Raw genomic sequence first — 21,006 nt, 5'->3', positions numbered from 1 at the left:
CGGCTCCCGCGTTTTATGGCCTTCATTTTTTGCTACTGGCATCACCCTGCTCGGAAGTTCATGCACCTGCAGCGACAGCGTCCATCGGATCATAAATCTTCTCAAACGCTCATATAGGTGTGTACTGGTGTCATGTATTATTAATGTTGAGGCGATGGCGTTGTGATCTTCGTATCAGCCGCAATACAAGATATGCTGAAAGACTCGGATTGTTCAATGCTTGCGTCGGATTCAATTGCACATCCCGTTTCCCCAGGAGCAAATTGCCACATCGAAATGTAGTGAAGCTTCATTCAGCCGTAATCTAATGAATATCCAGGACCTGAGAATGGAATCGACGCAGCAGCCATCCACCTATATCAAAACGCCGTATGCAGTTGATCGAGTTGGCCTCCAAGATGCGACGCCAAGTGGTTGTCGCGCATGCCATTTCCTGTATTTCCCGACTCCTTTGCATAACTCCGCAATGTGCTATTATTATTGTTTGATATGCAGTACTTGCTCCTTTTCATGTGTGTGTATTGTCTCCTGAATCTAGGCTCCGCTTTGGGAGTGCGCAATCATGATATACCCAAGCCTAGACCCTTGGGGTCTGATGGACCACTCATGCTGCCACTAGCCACACTACCGCCTGCAACACTACTACTACCAGTGACGCTGCTAGCCGCTCCAGTACCATCACTGCGGCCTCGCTCGCGTATGCGACGACCTTCCATAAGACCGCGGAGTCCGCGCTTCTGCAGTCCGATGACATGGCTTTGACCACCGTCCCATATCTCGTCATCGTCCCGGCCACCTTGACGACTACTGGTCACGCTGTAAGCCGAGCCGGTAGTGGAGGCAGAGTCGGGAACATCCTCGTCCTCTTCGGTAAGACTTTCGCCACGCAGAGTTGTGCGTGTGGTACGCCCATTGGCAATCTCAGTATCTACGCGCAGCGGGTTACGTCCGCCGGCGCCTCCACTGCCATTGATGGACAAAGCTTCGATACCTGCAAGACTTTGCACGCGGGGCGGATGCACACTGGTATTGATTTCCTTGAAGACAACGCCTTGACCACCACCAGCAGCCATTGCCGCAGCATTGAAGATGGCTGCTGCATTGCGGCCATCCAATGTCTCATGCAATCGCTCAGTCACCTCTTCAGCCAACCCATCAATCTCGTAGGGTCGAGCAAGTTGAAGCAAAGAACAGAAAATCTGTGGTGTTGCTAGATGTGAGGGTTGCTGAGGAAGAGAACCAGTGTATAGATAATGGATGAGTGCCTGTAGTGCCGGAACTGTGTGAGGGAGATACAAGGTTCGCGGGCGCGAGTTAGGTGGCATGTTTCTGACATCGGCCGGCTCTAGTGTCACTGTGGTACCTGTCACACTATTGGCCGTAAGCGTTGATCCATTCGAGGTCAGCGTTGGGGTAATGGTGATGCTGGAATTCCGGGAGGCCATTGTGGCGGGTCTCAAAGTTGCTGTTTCGCCGCTCTCATTAGGTCCGGCACTTTCGCGCACGAGCTGATTGAAGAAAGGGCCCCATCTGCGCCCGATTAGACGCGAGTTAACAGGAAGTCGAGTGCCGTCGATGGCCAAGAAGTCCATATCGCAGAGCTCGCGCGATTGAAGCATCGTCTCGCCCAATTCTTCAGCGCCGCTGTAAAGTCTTCTCCCGCCTGCAGAGCCTTCAGAGCCTGGCTGATATTGTGGAGCGCTAGATGATATGTAATCTGATGTAGGGCAAGCTTTTCTGGGATTGTCATATAGGCCGAATGCCTCGAGTTGAACGACACACATATTGTTGAAGTTGAGACGACGGTTGTTGTAGTCATCTACCAGATTTCGTTTCCGATTTCCAAGAATGATGAAAGAGTTTCTACGCTCCCAAAGAACTCCTCGATTCCAGCTTCCTTGACTGAAAATACTGCTTCCGCTATCGATGCGTGCCCAGGTCAAGGATCGAAGATCGAGAGCCCAGAGCGAGAACTCTTGCTTTGAGGATGTCAAAAACGTACCAGCCACGACGAAGTTGTTTCCAATGACACCACCTGTGGGAAAGCGAAGCCCCGGAGGAGTTACTGTGCCCTGCATCTGTTTATCAACAAGCGTGCCATCGCGATTGCGGACTTGAAGCTCGAGCTTGACATCAAGAAAGTTGTAGTTGGTGTAGATGAGCATTGCAGATCCAGATGAGTTAAGATCGGAGTCGTCGTCCTCGTCGTCATCGTCGTAGTCATCAATGGATGCCTCGTGGCCAGCGCCAACTTTCGTGCTTTCCATGCTGACTAAGGGTGTGACTACTGATCTATAAGCCCCACAGCTCCGACCAGACATGGGCTTGGTCGAAGTCCACTTCAGGCTGCGTAGGTTGAACACGCTAATCTGTTCAATATATTGGTTGTTGCTATCTTGACCACCGACAACGATCATTTCAGCACCGCCTCTTCCATCAAGATCCACTCCAATTGATCCCGAGTTTGGCTGCGGTCCTGAGGGGTTGTGATGTATGGCCGACAAAGGTGCGTTTGAGGAAGCAAAGACGGCCCCCGAAGGGAGAATGGCTGCACAGTGTGCATAACGACCTTGAGGAGCTTCTCCCGTGCCGATCTTTGTCCAAGTATGTGACGGTATGTCATAGACGTGCACATCTGACATTACGCTGACCTGAGCGTCTGGAGATTCGTTCTGAGCCGCAGGCCCTCCCTCGGGCGACATGCCTCCATAACATACGAGCTTGTTGTCGCCAAGAGAACACACACTGTGGAAATATCTTGGCGGAGGCACATCGCCCTTGGTCTCAATCTTGGACCAGTGTCTGCGTGGTAGGTCGAGCTCGTACAGATCCGAAGTCAAAGTCGGACGAGATTTTGAGATTTTGCGACCGCCAAAGACGTATAACTTATCACCGAGAATTGTGGTGGTAGCTCCGACCAAAGGATGAGGCTCTCTCCCTGTAGTGCGGTGTACGTTGCAAACCAGACCAGAGAGATTTGCGGTGGCTGAACCTGCGCTTGGAGTCTGAGGAGGAACGGGTGAGCCCGCATTTGAGCGGCCAGGATGTGAAGCATGAGCCATGGCATCCATCTCTGATGCCGATTCATAGTCGTCGCGCCTCGAGAGACCAGACTGACCACTTATGACAGAGAGTTGCGCGCTCGAGCCTTTTCTCGAATTCAAATGAGAGGGAGTAGGTGAAGTCATCAACGAATCGAGCGTATTCGTTCGGTTGGAGACAGATTGCTGTGCCATATTTTCTATGGGCGCGTGCGCGTCTTCGAAGTCGACTTCGTTGGCTGTATGAAAAGAGCTTGTAGAGAGACTGTAGACTGGGGAAGGAGGCCGAACCAGATCAACATGCCGTGGCTCTTCGGCACCGTCAGAGAAACTGCTGGCTGCAAAGTGGTTGGATCCTTCACAGATGCTCGAGTACCTCGTGGATACCGATGATATCCCTGCAATGTCAACGAGTGTGATCGGTCCTACGAAGCTAAGCTGAGGGTGAGTATTCCGATAACATCCAAGAGTGGAGGTCGAGCTAGAAAAGCAAATGCTGGGCTCCAATGATCCGAGGGCGCGAGAGTCGCTGCAAGTGTTGTGCACGACTATCGGAATATGTCTCGATCTCTGCGGACTGGATGTACGCTGAGAATACGTGTATTGTTTCAATTCTGGTAAAAGAAAGCTCTCTGATGGTCGCGCGAGAGCGTAAGGTCCTGAGTTCAACGGTGTCCCTGACTTAACATGAGTCTCTTTGTGCTTGAATAGGAAGTTGGAAGCAGTCCTTCGTAATCCAGGTCCCGACTTGGCTCCTGTTGATGTCGACATGTTAGCGGTGTGCACTCACGAAACAATGAATACGATCATCTCAAGTTTATTCCACGTCTGGATGGGAGAGGAGAGGTTGATTTGGCTAGTTGTAGATCGCGCGAAGCATGTCGACTACAACGCTATATTGGCTTGCATCGAATCGACAGCTGCAATGCAAGCGAAGCCTGCGATGACCTCTTTCGGTGTGTTGCAAGATCGTTGATCGTATATGCTTGATCTGCGGATGGACCCCGATTTCTCGTTTGAGCACTCCATCAGGGGGAATGCTCTCGCGATCTCGTCTCACATTTCAGCTCGAACAGATGTTCAGACCATAAAGTGATTGAGTTACACCTGTCCGAGTGCGCAAATGAAACGAACCGAACAGGAGGTAATGTTGTGAGTTCAAAAGGATAGGATTGCACCTACCAGAAGAGCGCCAGGATTTGTCGCCAACGAAGTATTCGACGGGATATCACCAAACGATCGCCAGGATCAGACGCGGCTGTGCGAGGGCTTGTAGAACAACAATCTGACTGTTTGGAAGAAGGGATGTGAACCCTGAACGCGGTTTCACACTTGATGTCGGAAGAAGCCGTGCCAGAGCAGTTTCGTTTGCTCCGAGAAAGGATAATGTGCAGGTCTCCAAGGCTTCCTGAGATCATCCACCTAGACCAGATGACGCCTCGTGATACAAGGTTCTCGACCGGATACACCTTGGTTCAGGTCGCTGATAAGTGCATTGCTAAGGAAACTGCTTTTACATTTCTCACAGAATGCCAAGAGATCAACACTGGAGATACGCGGATACGGTATACCGGAGTAGACGGCCGAGTATGTCAGCTACAGGATTGATGCTTCACGTCTCCCATCTTACTGAGTATTTAAATCAAAGCAAAGTGTTACGAGAGTTGTTTAGGAAACGTCAAATTCTTCATGTCATCATATGTAAGTGGGAAGGACCCATTTCTTCAACCGATCGGAGAACAGGGGATATCATTCGCTTTTTAAAACGCAGTAAACCAATTTAGACGTTGGCACTGGTTTCCTCCTTGGGAAGGGAGGTGAATCTGAGGTAAGGCTTAACGATGTTGACCTTGGGGAAGATCTTCTGTGCCTCCTCAGTCTTGATGGAGGGGTGGACAATGACGTCGTCGCCTGTTTATCGAGGTCAGTAATTGATCGAAGGCAAGAGTGCAATAAAGACTGACCAGGAACCCAGTTGATAGGGGTAGTAATTCTGTGCTTGTCACCGGTCTGGAGGGAGTCGACGATGCGGAGGACCTCAGCGGTGTTGCGACCAGTAGAGGCGGGGTATGAGAGAATAGTGCGAATGGTCTTCTTGGGGTCGATGATGAAGACAGAGCGGATGGTGAAAGCAATGCCCTTAGAGTCGACGTTGGTGGCATCCTGGTGGTCGAGCATGTCGTAGGCAAGAGCAACCTGGCGCTCCTTGTCGCCAATGATGGGGAACTTGAGGCTGGAACCGCTGATCTCGTCGATGTCCTTGATCCAACCACCGTGGCTGTCGACGGTGTTGGCTGAGAGACCAATGAGCTTGACGCCACGCTTGGTGAACTCAGGCTCGAGCTTAGCGAAAGCACCGAGCTCAGTGGTGCAGACGGGGGTGTAGTCCTCAGGGTGAGAGAAAAGAATCACCCACTTGTCGCCAATGAACTCGTGGAAGTTGATGGGACTGAGACTCTGTTAAGTTCGCAGCAGGTGACACACATTGAACGTTCAACTTACCCATTGGTGGTGTCGGCGTCGAAGTTGGGGGCAACGCTGCCGAGGCGGAGGGGCTCAGGTCTTTGGGACATCTTGGGTGTGATTGTGTGGGTGTGAAGAGAGTGAGGAAGAGAGAGGAGCTGCTTGCGAAAGGACAACAAAAGGCGATCTCGAAGTGGGGTGGAAGTTGAGGGTTATTAATCTTTGGCGGGACCCTCACGCCACAGCCACTAGAACTCGCATCATCTGTCTGTGCATAAAGACTTCAGTTCTTGTCATTGTGTCGCTTTGGCCTTTTCTCCTCGCTTTCCTACCTCGAACTTGTACAGGATGGCAAAGGTGCTTGTGATCACTTGCTTTATTCACACACTCAACCCAAGACACCCAGCAATGCCTCACGACACACAATCTACTCGAGTGCACTCCTCATGCTCGATTAACCCCACATACAGCTCAAGAGCGACCTCGGAGAAAGCTACCTATGGTTCTGCGGAGTGGCTTGTGCGTATCGCACTCTGATTGGTCAGAAATGGCGTATAAACGACCCAAGACATCCAAGTGGACGCTGGTATCGAACCCCACAGTTGCTCGACCCCGAGAGAGAGACTCATGGGCGGTGACATATGCGAGAACACGCTGCGTCCAACACAGTGGTCCCGCAAGACAATCGCTCTCAAAAGAGCTATATCCTGGTATCACGTACCGGAGGTTTGAGTATGGGACTAAATCTCATTAAGAGGTGAGTGGACTGTGTCGCTTACGAACGAAAGCAAAGCAGCAGCCGGTCATCGCAAATTGATACCAGTTCGTGTTCCGGAGGAGACTCTGTCTAAGCATAACAAGAACCTGGATGAGTCTTCATACTGGCTGTTCTACAGCGTCTCGTCACCTTGAACAGCTTTGCTGCAGTAACAGCTCGAAGGCATCAAGTCGTGTCGGTGCCGTTGTGAGCTTGACTACCACAACTCGATTGACCCGCCAGCTCGAAGAGTGTCCTTGGCTTGCTTGTTTCCCTCCGCACATTTTCATGGCTTGCTTTGATTGTGTTTCTGAGGGTCCTAGCAACCAACCGTCGACTCTGATTTTTAAGCAAGAGGACGAACGGAAAAGCTACACCAATATGATGTGGTTCTCCGCGAGTTCGGCCGCTCTATCCGCAATATGCGCTTGGCTAGCAGTCCTCGCGCTCAACATATGACGGTAACTGCCCAGCCGCGATGACTGCTTCGGCATTCGGCAACCATCAGAAGGTGGAGTACTCTGATTCATAGCACGCTTTTGCGGCTCTGTTGGCCTGCTATAATATTCCCCTAATCCCGTTCCTGTGTCTCTACATCTAGTGAGTGGTATGAGAGTTTTCTGCTCTCGCAACGATGAGTGCCAATCCTGAGATACACCTATCTCATCCTCCTCCAGATTACGCCGACGAGAAACCCGAACATGATGATCACAAAAAGTCCCCAGATGGCTCCACAAACATTTCACCATCTCGCACTTTGTCATCATCCGGCGACATAACATATCACTACCTGGATTTCGATACACCAATTCCTCGTCCCACATACTTGTCATCGCCTTACGAACTTCGGACCACACCTCCAGCAGAGCCCGACCTCAAAAAATACGAGTCACCATTCAAATGGTCAGAGAGCAGAAAGCGTGCCATAACTTGGCTCTCATGCCTTGCGACAACTGTTACGGCATATGCGGCGGGAAGCTACACTGCCGGTGATGAGCAGATGCAACAAGAGTGGGGCGTATCGAGGGTTGCAATCACTGTGGGCGTCACAATCTTCACCACCGGTTTTGCCATCGCACCAATGATACTGGCCCCCTTCTCTGAAATCAACGGTCGTCGCTCAATGTTTGTGGTCACTGGTACCCTATATGTCATCTTCCAGGTCTGCTGCGCCGTTACCCGGTCCTATGGAGGTATGCTAGTGTCACGATTTCTCAAGGGTTGCGCCTCCAGTACATTCAGTACTATGGTTGGTGGTGTAGTTAGTGATATCTATCACGCTGAGGATCGCAACACTGCCATGGCCCTGTTCTCTGGCGCGGCCCTTTTTGGCACAGGATTGGGACCCCTTGTGTCCTCATTCGTAGCTTACCACACGACGTGGAGGTGGATCTTCTACTTGCAGGTTATCACCTGCGGCACTGTGCAACTACTCGTGATTCTTTTCTTCAAGGAGACAAGAGGCTCGGTATTGTTGTCTCAGAAAGCCAAATGTCTCAACAAATACTACGATCAACTGGAGGCAGCAGGACTCTCGGGCGTCGACATGCCCATTGACTCAATTTCAGCAAAGACAACTTCGCAAAGGATACGTTGGAAAGTCAAGAGCGACGAAGAGCGCGCTAGCCTGTTACAAATGATCAAAATCTCACTCGTCAGACCTTTCCACCTTCTTTTTACAGAACCCGTCGTGTTTTTCTTCAGCCTTTGGGTCGCCTTCTCCTGGGCTATCTTATGTGAGTACAGAAGGAGTCGGCCGCCACAAGAGGACCTTGGCAGCCGCCTCCCAGCAGCATTCACCTGCTCACTCTTGAACCATGCTGACTGTGCTCCTTGCCTTGCAGACCTCACCTTCGGCGCCATTCCTGTAATCTTCACAGCGTCGCATAATTTCAACCTCTACGAAAACGGATCAGTGTTTGCTGCAATCAGCGTCGCATCAATTATTTCCACCATCATTTCAATTCTAGGCGAGAGGTGGACAAAACGACGTTTTCCACATCTTGGTGACTCACCAGAAGGTCGCTTATACTTTGCATGTGCGCAGAGCATCTTGTTACCCGTTGGACTCTTCTGGCTGGCATGGACTTCGGGCAGTAACGCGCACTGGATCGTGCCTACTCTAGCAATCGGCTGCGCAACCATGGGCATCTTCAGCATCTATTTGGCCGTGTTCAACTATCTCGCCGATACATATCATCGATATGCTAGTTCAGCATTGGCGGCGCAGAGTTTCTGTAGAAATATGCTTGGAGGAGCGTTTCCTCTCTTCGTGCCGCAGATGTTCAGGGCGATGACTTTCCAAGGCGCAGGCAGTCTTTTGGGAGGCATTGGAGCAGTATTGACTTTAGTTCCTTTTGCGCTCTTGATCTGGGGACCCAAGATTAGAGCTCGAAGTAAATTTGCCAGCGAGATCATGGAGAAATGACAGCCGTAGACAATAGGAACGAATGAACGACACAACCATCGAGTTCACACAAGTTCCTTTCGAATATGTTGAGAGAACGTCGCACGCAGCCACTTCAAGACGCAGATTTTCAGAGGAGTACGCAAAGTAGGCAACACTCACAATTTATGTGGGCATCGTGCAAAGGGTCAAGAAGAAGTGGTTTGAGACAAGAATCCTTCCGCATGTCCTCGCAAACGCTATGAAAGGGGCTCCTCCATCAGAGGAGCAAAAAGGAAAGCAAATCATAACGCCACTTTGCATACCATCGTAAGCTCCTAAGAGACAAGTCTAGTGGACCGTGACAGGAGATTCTCTAACCTCCACCAGCAGCAATAGCGCGAATGACAGCGCCCAAGTGATCCTTCAGTGTAGGGTTGTGTGCCATGGCGAAGAAGAGCTTCTCTCTGATTGGATCGAAGATCTTCTTCATCAGCTCGGCTGAAGCAGGGATTGGCAGCTCAGGCATGGCGACAGCGCCCTCATCATCTTCTGCTTCGCGGTGAGTTTGCTCGTCATCGTTCGGGTGTGCCTTCTCTTCGACAGCAGCAGCAGCGGCAGCGGCTCCATTCTCGCTAGGTGCCATCTTACGGACGCCACGAGCAATATTTCGCAACACGAGCGCGGAACCCAGGGGCAGACCAGCAGCATCGTTGTGCTCGTCTGCCATGGTACGGTACCAGATGCGGTTACTAGGGACGGGTTCCTCAACGTCTTCCGAGTTGCGCTGGTTCTGGCGTCTTTGCTCGGCGAGTGGACCACTGTCTGGCAAATGTGTGAGAATGTGTCGACCTTGGAATGCAACATTGACAGCGAAGCCATAGCCGGTTGTCTGATGGGAGCAGCTGTTCCATCTGCAATCGTATGGGAGGGAGGGATCGGCCTTGGCGAAGTCAAAATTTCTGCTCTGCGGCTGCTCGGCGTCTCCATTCACAGCGGTCGATGTCTTCTTAGGTACTTTCATGTGAGAGGAGAGAATGTGTTCCCAGAGCTTCTTGCTGCTGACGAAGAACTCGCCGCACTCCTTGCCACCGTTGTTGGCAAAGATGTTGATGTGCTCATGTGGCACGTCTTTAGGGTCGGTGCGCCAGCAGCACTTGACAAACGCATTGCCCTCGAGATCGTGCACAACCTTGCGAGGTCTGATGCCCTTGATGACGTACTTCGAGTTGGCGACTTGGGCAGATGCACCACTGAATGTGTTAGAGACGTTTTTGATGAACTCGCCTGCGATCAAATTTCCATGAGAAGGCTGATACTTGAGGAAGGTCGCTTGGTACGACTGCCACAAGTGAATCTGGGTCATCTCGGATTCTGGGTCTGTTTCGAAGCACATTTTCAACCTACAATGGTTAGACTTTGAATGTTTAAGCTGGTGTAGGATCACTCACCAGCGGGAGCTACGATCAGGCTCGGCTTGGGCCAAAAGTGACTCTATCACATCCTGGCTTAAGCGGGGAACGTGTGCTGAGCTTTCCGAGTCGTAATGAGGCTCCGAAGCGCGAGGCTTGTGCATCTTAGGCATCTCCTTCTTGGCGTTGTAGAGCAATAGCTCCGACAGCTGTCTGACAAGAGACTGGACGTCGGCATCCAGAGCCAGTGTCTCGACGTTGTCGGCGATGCTTGTGTACTGGAAGAGGAAGTCCAAGCAGGCAGAACGCAGCTCTTCATCAGGCAGCATCATCCATTCAGGCAGCTTTTGGACGATCTCGAGGGGCACCAGCTCGAGTCGCTTGTTCTCTTCGTACGCCATGCCAAGTCTGCTGATGGCACGCAGAGAGATGACGATTCTGCCGCGGTCGTTGGACTCCAACTGAGCAAGGAGAGTTTCATAGAGTAGATCAGTGGCGTCGAGATCATAGTGCTTGGTGAGTTGCTCAATAGTCTCGAGGGCGTAGTATTGCAGCTCCACCAGGGCAGGGTGAGGTCTTAGATTCAAGACAATGCAGAAGTAATCGCGAAGAAGGGGGAGCTTAGCAATGTACTGAGCATTCTCGTCCAACATGACCATATTGCGGATGACGAGACCGGCCTCTGTGATGCGGCCGAGGGCCTGTCTGAACTCTGAGGTTTCGACAGCATGATCGGTGTCCAAAGGAACGGCAGATTGGAGTTTCTGTAGCAAGTCAGGTGTGCCGTTGATGGCGTCGAGGCTGCGCGAAGCAGAAGACTCTTGGTACGAGACAACCCACTCGAGGTCGTAGAAGAGAGTGCTGATCTGCAACAGCTTGTTGACGAGAGCCTCGGCCAGACCAGCGAATTGATCGAAGCGGTACTTGTCACCTCTTTCGTGTGAGATCTTGACGAGATGGTGCAAGGCGTATTCCTCCTCTTCAGGCAAGCCGGATTGCAAGGCGAGCTGTGCGCGAACGTAGATGTTAGGACCGATGAAGCCAGTTCCTGGTAGCATGAGACCTCTATGCTTCTTAGCTACGTGGCTGGCCTGGGCCTCTTGTTGTTGTTTGCGCTTCACGCGATAGTGCTCGGAGTTGTTGGCTGGGGTGGTGACGGGTTTCAGCGTCAGAGGCAGCTGCTGCTGCGGCTCATAGGTTGCTAACGTCATGGGCGTGGTATTGGCGTAAGCAGGGGATGGCGAGGCGGGAGTTTGAGATGTGTGTTGGCCCTGGTTGCGGGTCTGGCGCGGCTGCTGCGGCGCCGAGGGCTGATAGAAGTCGCGCGGCGGCGGAGCGTGACGGAGACCCCTTGTCGAGCGCACACTGCCGGGTTCACCGTCGTCGTGATTGTCCTTGGCGGCGTCTTCGTTGTCGGACGAATTTCCGTTGGCCATGCTCTTGTCTCTGGTCGAGGATGTCGGGTAGTTCTCGAGGGTCCTCGACATGACGTCTCCACCCTTTGCAGTCACGTCCTCGACGACCTCCTTTGGCGGAGGCTCCTTGCCCCAATGCGTTGATATTTCATAGGCAACCAGGTTGTAGTAGTAGGCCCTTTTCACCAGGAAAGCCGCGCCGGCCAGATTCTTGATGCCCGGTAGGAGCTCCTCTGCAATTTTCCTCCACATCAACGGTTTCTTCTTTGTATCTGACACCAGATCGTAGCCTCCTTCTGCAACCACTCGAGTGTACAGCTTCGACAAGTCTATGTGCTGAGCCTCGACTTTCGGCTCGTTCTCCAGACTTGTTCTGCGCATCGCATTAGGTCCGTTCTCGTATGACATCGAACACACTCTTGGCCGAAAACCTACCCTCTCTTCTCATGGTACGCTGCCAGCTCTTCCATGAACTTCTCGTACTCATCGGTCTTTTCTATTGACGACTCGCGCTCGACCCGCTGGCCGATCTTGCTGCCCTTGGGAGGCATCCTCGATATGGTAGTTGATCCTGGACGCGAGTTGTAGACTTCCAGTAAGATGATCGGATGGTTGTCGATGTCGGGTCGGGCACGTTCGAGCTCGGCGCAACAATTCGATGTCCTTTCACAACGCGTCTGGTTGCACCTTCCTCGCGTTGCTGATCGGCTCTCCCCACATTCGGATTTACTTGGCTACTCTCGGTGGTTACTTTGCGCTATCTCCGATACCTTCCTTTTCTAGCGTACCTTCTCTACAATTCTCTACACCTTCTCCACAGCATACCTATGTTGAGGAGAGCAAGGTTGCTCATAACTGCCAGCCGACTGGTATCCACGAGTATAGGCTCGAGATCACCATGCTTAGAGAGATGTCAATTTATCTTTGGCTCCATAAGGTCCTTCTTCGATGGCTTAGACTCTTCATTGTTCCTTCCTCAAGTCGAGTCTCAACACACGGTCCGACCCATTTGAGACAGATCATCGCTCCTGCAAGATGAGGGTCTACTTGCCTACGCGATGTCATTCTCTTGCTGACTGATGTGTCGACGGCATTTGCTCTTCGACAGTTCAATACACCTTTGTTTGCCAGTCTCCAGCGTCTCTCCCTCACCTCGTGTACCAAGGTCCATTGTTCCACCTGTGGTCAAACGCTCATGTCCTTTCTCAAGCCACTCATCTGAACATGGCCAGTCAAGAAGCTCTGTTTGGTCGTTCCCTGCTGTGTCGCTCCATTCTCAAATTCTCACACTCGACTCTTCCTCGCCAGGCGCCCTCTTCCGGATGGAGTCATATTCAAGCTCCAGATATTTATGCTTTGGTCGAACAGCTCGACCATGGCTGTATCCAACTTAGGGTCGTCCAGGGGACCCATGACTTGGTATGTGGTTTGCTCCACTGCGATTGTTTCATGTTCCCCTAACGACATCGCAGGAGTGTCTCCCACTTACAGCTATCATTCGAGAGACTAGAGATCTGCATAGAAGACAACCGAATCAAGTGACTGAGAACTTGCCTATCTTTGGTCTGACCAAAGGAACTGCACTGGCTGTCCGCTATTTCTGTCAAGATGACCAGGTCAGGCGTATTCAATTGCGCTTCGCCGACGATGCCTCATGTGACGACATTGTACAGCTACTTACTAGTCACGGACTGATGTTTTCCATACCACTCACCAAACAAAGTACACAGTATCAAGCTCGTCCCACGACAGTCGACTCGTACATAGGTCGTCAAAATTCTGTTCAGTCCGCACGCTTCGACCGACACACCTCTTCCATAATCGTTCCGACAGTGCAAGGTATGCTAGCATAGCTTGAAAATGATCGAGCCATGTGTTGATAAGATTAGAAACCTTTCGCCCAACCTCTGTCTCTCCCGAAAGACAGCCCAGTATCAATCGAGGTGATCTGTCTGATATGCACATGTTCACTTCTTCGCCGGGACCAAAGGAGTATGAGACACGAAATATCCAAAGACAGCCCACGTTTGCCCCGATTCGAATGAGTGCTGAGTCAGAACACCGACCCTCAACTGCGCCTATCGAGTGGCCATCGGATATGACAAGGAAGTGGCCTCCTCGCAGAGAGCTTCCTTTCCCCAAGCCATCCAGCAGTCCTGCTAGGACAAAGATGCTGCCGCCTCTTCCTAAACCTAGTTATGCTTCAGAAGCTGCGAAATCAGAATTGACTGCGAAAGGGGAAAATGTAAGTCGTTCATCTCCCGAGAAGCCGCCTCTGGCTCATCCGGGCATCACACGACTTGCAACTCCTCGTGGACCAACAAGATTTGAGCCTCCAGCATCTCGCATGTACAATTTTCGACAGCAAGACGACGATATGGCAGTAGACAGTGATACCGCGATGCACGACGAATCTAGATTCGCATCTCCGTCCGACAAAACAGCAGTCGATAGTCGTGCTTCTAGCAGCACTCTGGCTCCCCAATTGAACGCGGATGTTGGCTCGGACTCTGACCAACGCTATCATAGCAGTGTAAGCGCTGTCCATCCTATCGGCTCTGGAGTAACCAACAAGCTATCCTCAAGTCCAGAGCGTACATATCACTCTGGTCTTGAGTACACGCCAGCCTCTAGTCCGTCAGAGAAATATAGCCAGCGTCTCGCTCAGAAGCATAGTCGTGAGCAAGCAGACATGCAGGACGTCGAGATGACGACAATAGAGAGTGCAGCACAACGAGATGCGCAGGCAGAGCTCAAATATCATGCCGAGCTACCTAAAGAAAAACGTATGGAGACCATCAATCAGTTCATTCTGGCCAGCATCGAGAACGATGAGTTTTTGAAGTTGTGCGTCGACGTCGAGGCATGTTGGCAACGCAAGGTGCTTGATAAACGTATCTGATTTCGAATGGGTACAAATTTGCTCAGAAGACTCAAGCAGATTTCGCAATGCACGCATACATGTATACATACTGCCATTGCTGATGGAGGCGAAGACAACAATTTCGGTTGCTGAGAATGGATTAAGACTAGCTGTTCAAGAATGGTTTTTATAGAAGTATTATTTATGTAGCGCATCACTTTATTTAGAGACAAACATGCCCTGTCCCAAAGCAGTAAGATACCCATATCTTGTTAGCATGGTAGGATCGAATTTACCGGGTCTACCATTCTCTCCCGCCACGCTCGTAGCAGAGACATTTCCTTGCGCTGAACTAGGCGTCAAAGTCCCACTGCCACCGTCTCCAGCCGAAGCATGAGCCAGATGCTGCAATCCAGGAGGTAGTTGCTCGATGCCACCCAGAATCAACTGCAACTTATTTCTCTTCTGTACAATCAGGTCTCTGATTGCAGAATCCCATCCTGTCGACTTTTCATGGCCAGCGAGACCGCGACCAAATCCTAACGCTTCGGAAATTTGCTCGAGTCCTCTGATAGCCTCGGAGCGCGTCCTTTCAATGTCGACTAGTTCGCAAAGGGTCATGGCCGCGAGAGCTGCAAAGTGATGATTTAGTGGTGTAATGGGTGTCTGACGTTGATTTAGCACTGTAGCGACTTTGACGGCATGACCAATCAATTCTGTAGGCTCTGTTGTGGGATTCAGGCGTTTGATCAGAAGATGGCAGTGGTGGTAGGATAAATGAACCAGGTTCAGCGAGCCCCAGACACTCTCTACAGATTCGCGGAAGCGGTCTATTTCGCCGGCCAGAGTCATTCCTAGAAGTGATGAGGCAGGATTTGAAGGAGCCATGACGTTGGTCTCGGGAGTCTTTGTTGTGGTCAGGATGGCAGCAAGGTGGCCGATGATGAAGGAGAGGCGTGCTAGGTGGTATGTTGATTCACCAAGCAAAATCTGGTCTTCTGGGAGCAGGACAACACTATTCTCAGGGAGCTTGAGAAGATCCGAGGTACTGGAAGCATGCCAACGATCAAGAATGAACAGCACCCACCACACTCTTCTTGACAATCGCTCTTCAGAATCTGGGTCGCCTTCAGTCGCGAAGCGTTCGCGTGGTCGAATAAGATTAATTTCCAGTTGACCGGCAACGCCTGCAGCTCGACCCAACCACTCTGCTCTTGAGGGCCCGGCTTGACCTCTGACGGTCGCTGGACCATGGTTGTCGGACTCTAGAGCCATCAAGAGTAACGTCTGTAGGTAAACTAGATTGGTGCCACTGTTGTGCGTGGCAGGGTTCTCAAAAGGATAGCCAGCCAGCAGCTCGGCAGCTCGCTTCATCATGGGTGCATATGTATGTTGGGGACGTAGGGTAGACGAGAATGACGGGAAGGTGCGCATTGTACATTCCAGGACGGTCAAGAAGGCTTCTCGTAATGTCACAGGACACTCGGACAGGCGCATACGAAGACGGTGTTTCGAATGTGGTAGGAGCGGAAAGGTCTGGTGTATGGTTCGGTAATACTCGTCGATGACCTCCTCGTCCCATTCCACCAATGTTGGGACGCCTGCTTGTGTGTCGAAAGGTATGCTGACGCTCTCGCGACGACCTGTATCTCCTCCATACTTGAAGAATGGTTGTGTATTGACGGGTTGTGGTTGCGGTGTGGGCCTCATGTCCTGACGGTAACTCGGTTGCATTGGGTACGACGACATTCGCGGGTCATGACGGTAAGGATTGGCATAGCCATTAAGGGCGGCGGGATTAGAAGCAGAGACAGGAGCAGAAGAATGCTGAGCAGACTGGTGTGCTGGAGCAGGTCTGGGTGCCAGTAGCGGTGGACCGTCTAGGACAATAGTCTCTGTTTGTGAGAGCCTTCGCTTGTGGCCAGCATGACGGGGCGGTGAAGCATGTTCGCGTGCAACGTAGGCAGCCTCGGCAATCAAGGTTTGTAGTTCCTGCTCGACGTGGCCGTGTTGTTGCGGCTGCATCTGACCCTCGAGGGCATTCAGGCGTTCGGCGAGCTCTTTGATGTAACCTTTACTCGGACCACGCTTCAGAGGCTGGCGGCTAAAGGCGCACGCAGAGTTGGAGCGCTTGCAGTTGGTACATATCTCATGCTCATTCAACGCGTCGCATCGAATCTTCTTGCGTCTGCACTCGTCGCACGCGCGGCTGACTTTGCTTCGCTTGTCTCGGCTGTTGTCGGCGACGTGCTGACCAGGCGGCGGACTCAGCTGGTGCTCGGGCAAGGAGTCGGGGACAGCGGCTTGTTGCGACGGCGATGTTCTTTGTGACGGTGAGGGTAGTGCAGCTGGCTGCGGGTGTGAGTGTTGATGGTGGTCGATGTTCCGTTGCAGGTCATCGTGTGGCTGTGGTGAGGCTTGTTGCGATGTGTCTGCAGAGTCGTGGGTCGAATGGTTCAGGCCGAGCGATCTGCTCAACTCGGCGCGAAGGGCCAAATCATCGTCTACTTCGGGTTGCTGTACATGGTGCGAATTGTTATTGTGCCTTGTGTCATTGTTCGACTGGCTATAATAAGGCCCCAACGAGAGCGAGGGGTCTATGGCGTAAGTACCAGGTCCACTTGTCATTTCGAGGTGTGGAGGTAAGAGGGATGGTATACAAATACAACGCTACTATTCTATGACATGCCGAGGAGCCCGAACATGCTTCACGTTCGCTCTTGCCATTCATGGCGTTGCAGTCCCACGGCTAACTACTCAGACAGCAGGAACTATTCTTCCGGCGTTCTTGCCTCATACCAGCACATCGGATCAATGTTTGGCCATTTCCCGATGCCCATGGTTCCTCTGACCGCTAAACTTGCCCTTTCTTGAGCCAACACAGTACACCTGCCTAGTCAAGGTAAGTAGTTTAATGACCTGTTCGATAAACGCCCTACATACTCGAGTAGACCCCTCTCCCTTTAGCCGTTGCAAACCATCTAGATCCTGAGCCTTGGACGTTGTCGCAATGAATTGTAATCATCCTTGTTGGCATTCTCGACGGCGACGGCCACTGCTGGGCAGCCCCCACTTATTGTACGCTTGCATCTTCTGACAATTAAAATGGCTTTCTGGCTCTGTTCACTGGTCTATTGGTATATAGAAGTGGTCCAAAAAGCCTCACCATGTGCACGTCAGCAGACACACCAGCAATACCAACTCCTGCAATGACGGCAGCTACGAAGCGCGGTGCATAAATTGAAGATACAAGGAGTACGGATGAGGGAGGTGCATGCAGCATCAACTGTGCTTGTCGTGTATCTTGCACGTGTGACGAGTCTACGAGTACGAAGCATCAAAGCGCAGCCCATCCCTCACGAACGATCATCATGCTTGTCCATTCCCCTTGAAAGTCGGCGGGTGGCTGTGAGATCCATGACGAACGTTTAACGGGTCATGGATAAAGAGCACCTCTGGACGGGCGTCCTGCACGTACAAAGGCTCAAGCGCAGCAGAATGATGGGGTCCCGCGTGGAGGACTAGCGGCAGATTGCGGATTGTATGGACAGGATGAGCGAAGAGACAGTTCCGAGGCGCAAATGTCGAGTCTTTCTGAGTTGATGGTCTGTGCCGATCGCACTTGTCGTTTTAGTGGTGCAGGCTTGGCGGGCACTGCCTCCGGTTTTCGTGCACATCTCGCTCCATCTCCCTCCTCTTCCACTACTCGTCGTCGAAGACAACTGTTTGTTTTGGTCAACCGTATTTGCTCCAAGGCCATCTGAACGGCCCCGACTTGTCGGGTGTCAAGGCCTCGCGCTCTGTGCTATTCTCTCTATCCGCCGCCTCTAACCTTCTCACCGCTGTTGTCGCTTCGCCATCCGCCCCGGCCCTCGTCATACCACGCCGCAAGGACTCGACCGCAACGATCCGCCCGCACGACCCCTCTGCATCTCCGGCGTTCTGAAAGGCCATTTTCGCAAAAGATACCCCCAATTCTGTGACTCGACTGTTTACATACCAGCTCCACGCTACTTTCCTTGGTTTATTCCTATCAACAAAAATCCGCTTCAATAACAAGGCCCAATCCGTCAGGCCGGCCCTGCGACCAACAAGCACCACAAACCGCGTCTTTCCGCTCTCGACCGACGCATTTCCGCCGGCCACTCAATCAGTCCACCAGGTATGGTAGTCAAGGAAGATGGGACCAAATGGGCATGCCAATCGTGCCTAAAGGGTCACCGTGTTAGCGGCTGTACCCATACAGGTAAGTGGCTGCGTTCCCGTGCCACCGTATCTATATAAGGACCCCTTCTCATAGACATTCCAGACCGTGAGCTCTTCTTTGTTCCCAAGAAGGGCCGTCCCATCACCCAATGCCCGCACTGCCGAGCTGAACGCAAGAAGCGATCGTCCCATGTCAAATGCGATTGTGGAGAGAAACCCCACACCAAAGAGAAATGTATTCATCTGCGCGAGGCCGAAGCAAAAGCTGCCGCTATTGCTGCAGCCGCTGAATCCGGCCTCCCCATGCCACCGTGTTCCTCGTCTGGAGAACACCACTCGCCTGATCTCTATCCTGTTGCCGAAGAGTCCCCATCGTCTGATGAGCACCGCTGCTGTTGTCCTCACGGCGGAAAGTGTATCTGCTCAAGTCTTAAGGAGCCGTCACCCGAAGACGCCAAGGACCACAAGGAACCTGTCAAGGTGTCGCCCAAAAAGGATACTGTCAAAGAACCGTCAACCGTACCTACCAAGTCTCTGAGCCAACGTAAACCCCGACTCACCTCGCATCAATCTGAGGGCCATCTGACTGTCTTTGCCAACGGCCATCACAAGCCATGCCATCGCAACAACAATGCTGCTCACGAATCAGGCGCTCCTTACAAGCTGCCTCGCTCGCACACCACTCAGCCTACCGTGACAAAGAGCAATGCTCGCCGATCCGTAGACAGCCTTGCTGCAGTTGCTTCGACCCAGCCTCACTCTTGGTTCCAGCCGAATATGTCCGCCCAGCCTTCAAGTACCACTTCTGGACAATCTTCCCCAGTCTCGGCTATTACCATGCAGGCCGAAGCTATGCAACAGGACATCAAGCCCCCAAGCGATATCCAGCCCCAGTACTCCATTACAAATGTCTCGTCGAGTGTGCCAACTTCCATGTTCGCCGACTTTGGTTTCCCTAGCACTTCGTCCATTGGCACCACTGCCACAGAGGCCTCCATGCCGTCTTTCTCCTTGCCGAGCTCTGATCTAGGAATGAACACTGACTTCTGGAACAACTTTGACTGGTCCAAGGTCGATACTACTTCCTTTGATGTTCAGCCTGCTTTGACAAACACTTCTTCTGGCACACTGTCCGAGGTTGACGAGGTCCCCACCACTGAAGAGATAAATACCTTCGACAACAACCCTTACTCTATGAACATGCAAGGCCTTGTGGGTACCAACGCCAATAACAGTACCACCAACTTCGATCTTGACTTTTCTGTCGCGACTGGACAATCAAATCGTTGGAGCATGCCTGCCTACTCGAATCCGAGCACAAGCAATATCGACCTGGCTGCCATGAATACCGATGTCTTATCCAGCTCCAAGCAGTCACCCGAGCAGTCCATGTCCCTCGGCCAATTCTCTGGTTTCGACATGTCTTCTGTCCAATCTCAGTCTCCAGCTCAGTCCAGTTTCCAATGGGATCCGACTCTTATAGACTACGCCATGGGCAACAACACCGACAACAGCGCCTCGCTCGCCTACTCTGTGGCAGGTTCATCAGGTCCCTCTATGGCTCCTACCGCCGCGCCTTCTCCCAAATTTAGTGCAGACAACTCGAACGTGAATGAACAATTCTTCGATTTTGACAGCAGCTCGAAACTCGTCAACTGGAACGACAGCATAATGGTCCCTGCCGGCCAAGACTTTCTCAACACATACAACTACGATCAGAACTTCTCGACAAACGACTTCAACGGCCAGGGCTGGTCAAGCTAACCCTTGTGGTGTGCCTCTTGAGGCTCGTCAGACCTACACGCGCTTCTTTTGTCCTTTTTGTTTCGATTAACGATACTGATGATTCACGGCTTAGAGCCTCTCCTATCGTCTTACTCTAGTTGTACCACCCTTGAGCTGTTTACTGGTGGCAGATTTTCTTTTTCACATGGGTGATATCCCGATTTGTTCTCTTCGTGTGGTTTCTTTTTCCATTTCGGCTGGTTGATTTTGCCCGCTCAAAATCTCTTTTTGTCGAAGTCACTCCCTTGTTCACAATTTTCTTCCCACAACCTGTTTTCATTCTGGCTGTTCAGTCTTCAATCGACTCCATACCTTGTCAATACTCGTCATTTGTGGCTGTCCGGTTGGAATGTCTTCTCTCGGATCTCTGTCACCACTTCAGCCAGGCCGCTATGGAGGGTTCTTCTTTTTGCGTCTTTGGTCATCATCACACCCTTGTTTTGCAGAAGCGTTGGAGCTGGTGGTTAGGTTGGCTAGTTTGAATAGAGCGAGCTAAATGGCAAGACCATTTTCAAACAGCATTTTCGTCTGTTTCCCCTTCCATCTCGTGTTGGATTCATTCAACGAGAGAGCTAACACTGATGTTGTACGATGACCACTAGAGTCAAGGTTTACGGTACATCCGGGGCTGCCGATATGGGATGCTGGACACAAGGCTTACGCGTACACATATTTGGT

At 51.8% G+C, this 21,006-nt stretch overlaps 7 protein-coding genes across 7 annotated transcripts; 4 read left to right on the top strand and 3 right to left on the bottom strand.

The window, feature by feature from the left end:
* Positions 1-560: 560 nt before the first annotated feature.
* Positions 561-5,614, bottom strand: AUEXF2481DRAFT_62851 (uncharacterized protein; the record flags this gene model as incomplete). Its single annotated transcript, XM_013491500.1, has 4 exons — positions 561-3,148; positions 4,836-4,952; positions 5,006-5,490; positions 5,544-5,614. The coding sequence occupies 4 exons, from the start codon at positions 5,612-5,614 to the stop codon at positions 561-563; spliced, it is 3,261 nt and encodes a 1,086-aa protein (XP_013346954.1).
* A 1,042-nt stretch (positions 5,615-6,656) lies between these two features.
* AUEXF2481DRAFT_482058 (uncharacterized protein) lies at positions 6,657-9,084 on the top strand. Its single transcript, XM_013491610.1, has 2 exons — positions 6,657-7,997; positions 8,106-9,084. Exons 1-2 carry the CDS (start codon positions 6,896-6,898, stop codon positions 8,687-8,689), a joined length of 1,686 nt encoding a protein of 561 aa, XP_013347064.1. The 5' UTR covers positions 6,657-6,895; the 3' UTR covers positions 8,690-9,084.
* AUEXF2481DRAFT_2325 (uncharacterized protein) lies at positions 9,024-12,025 on the bottom strand (the record flags this gene model as incomplete). The annotated part of the gene is made up of 3 exons (XM_013491192.1): positions 9,024-10,050; positions 10,099-11,847; positions 11,910-12,025. 3 exons carry the CDS (start codon positions 12,023-12,025, stop codon positions 9,024-9,026), a joined length of 2,892 nt encoding a protein of 963 aa, XP_013346646.1.
* On the top strand, positions 11,978-12,704 carry AUEXF2481DRAFT_481689 (uncharacterized protein). Its single transcript, XM_013491609.1, has one exon. The coding sequence runs from the start codon at positions 12,133-12,135 to the stop codon at positions 12,511-12,513; it is 381 nt and encodes a 126-aa protein (XP_013347063.1). The 5' UTR covers positions 11,978-12,132; the 3' UTR covers positions 12,514-12,704.
* AUEXF2481DRAFT_481791 (uncharacterized protein) lies at positions 12,607-14,466 on the top strand. Its single transcript, XM_013491608.1, has 3 exons — positions 12,607-12,893; positions 12,947-13,313; positions 13,364-14,466. Exons 1-3 carry the CDS (start codon positions 12,699-12,701, stop codon positions 14,374-14,376), a joined length of 1,575 nt encoding a protein of 524 aa, XP_013347062.1. The 5' UTR covers positions 12,607-12,698; the 3' UTR covers positions 14,377-14,466.
* Positions 14,467-14,556: 90 nt separating this feature from the next.
* On the bottom strand, positions 14,557-16,965 carry AUEXF2481DRAFT_26753 (uncharacterized protein; the record flags this gene model as incomplete). Its single annotated transcript, XM_013491286.1, has 1 exon — positions 14,557-16,965. One exon carries the CDS (start codon positions 16,963-16,965, stop codon positions 14,557-14,559), a length of 2,409 nt encoding a protein of 802 aa, XP_013346740.1.
* A 1,066-nt stretch (positions 16,966-18,031) lies between these two features.
* On the top strand, positions 18,032-20,307 carry AUEXF2481DRAFT_77340 (uncharacterized protein; the record flags this gene model as incomplete). Its single annotated transcript, XM_013491513.1, has 2 exons — positions 18,032-18,583; positions 18,638-20,307. The coding sequence occupies exons 1-2, from the start codon at positions 18,502-18,504 to the stop codon at positions 20,305-20,307; spliced, it is 1,752 nt and encodes a 583-aa protein (XP_013346967.1). The 5' UTR covers positions 18,032-18,501.
* Positions 20,308-21,006: the final 699 nt, after the last annotated feature.

Source organism: Aureobasidium subglaciale, assembly GCF_000721755.1.
Source record: "Aureobasidium subglaciale EXF-2481 unplaced genomic scaffold scaffold_3, whole genome shotgun sequence".
Classification (NCBI taxonomy): domain Eukaryota; kingdom Fungi; phylum Ascomycota; class Dothideomycetes; order Dothideales; family Saccotheciaceae; genus Aureobasidium; species Aureobasidium subglaciale.
The sequence above is the reverse complement of the archived record's forward strand: the minus strand, read 5'-3'. Positions and strand labels throughout refer to the sequence as shown.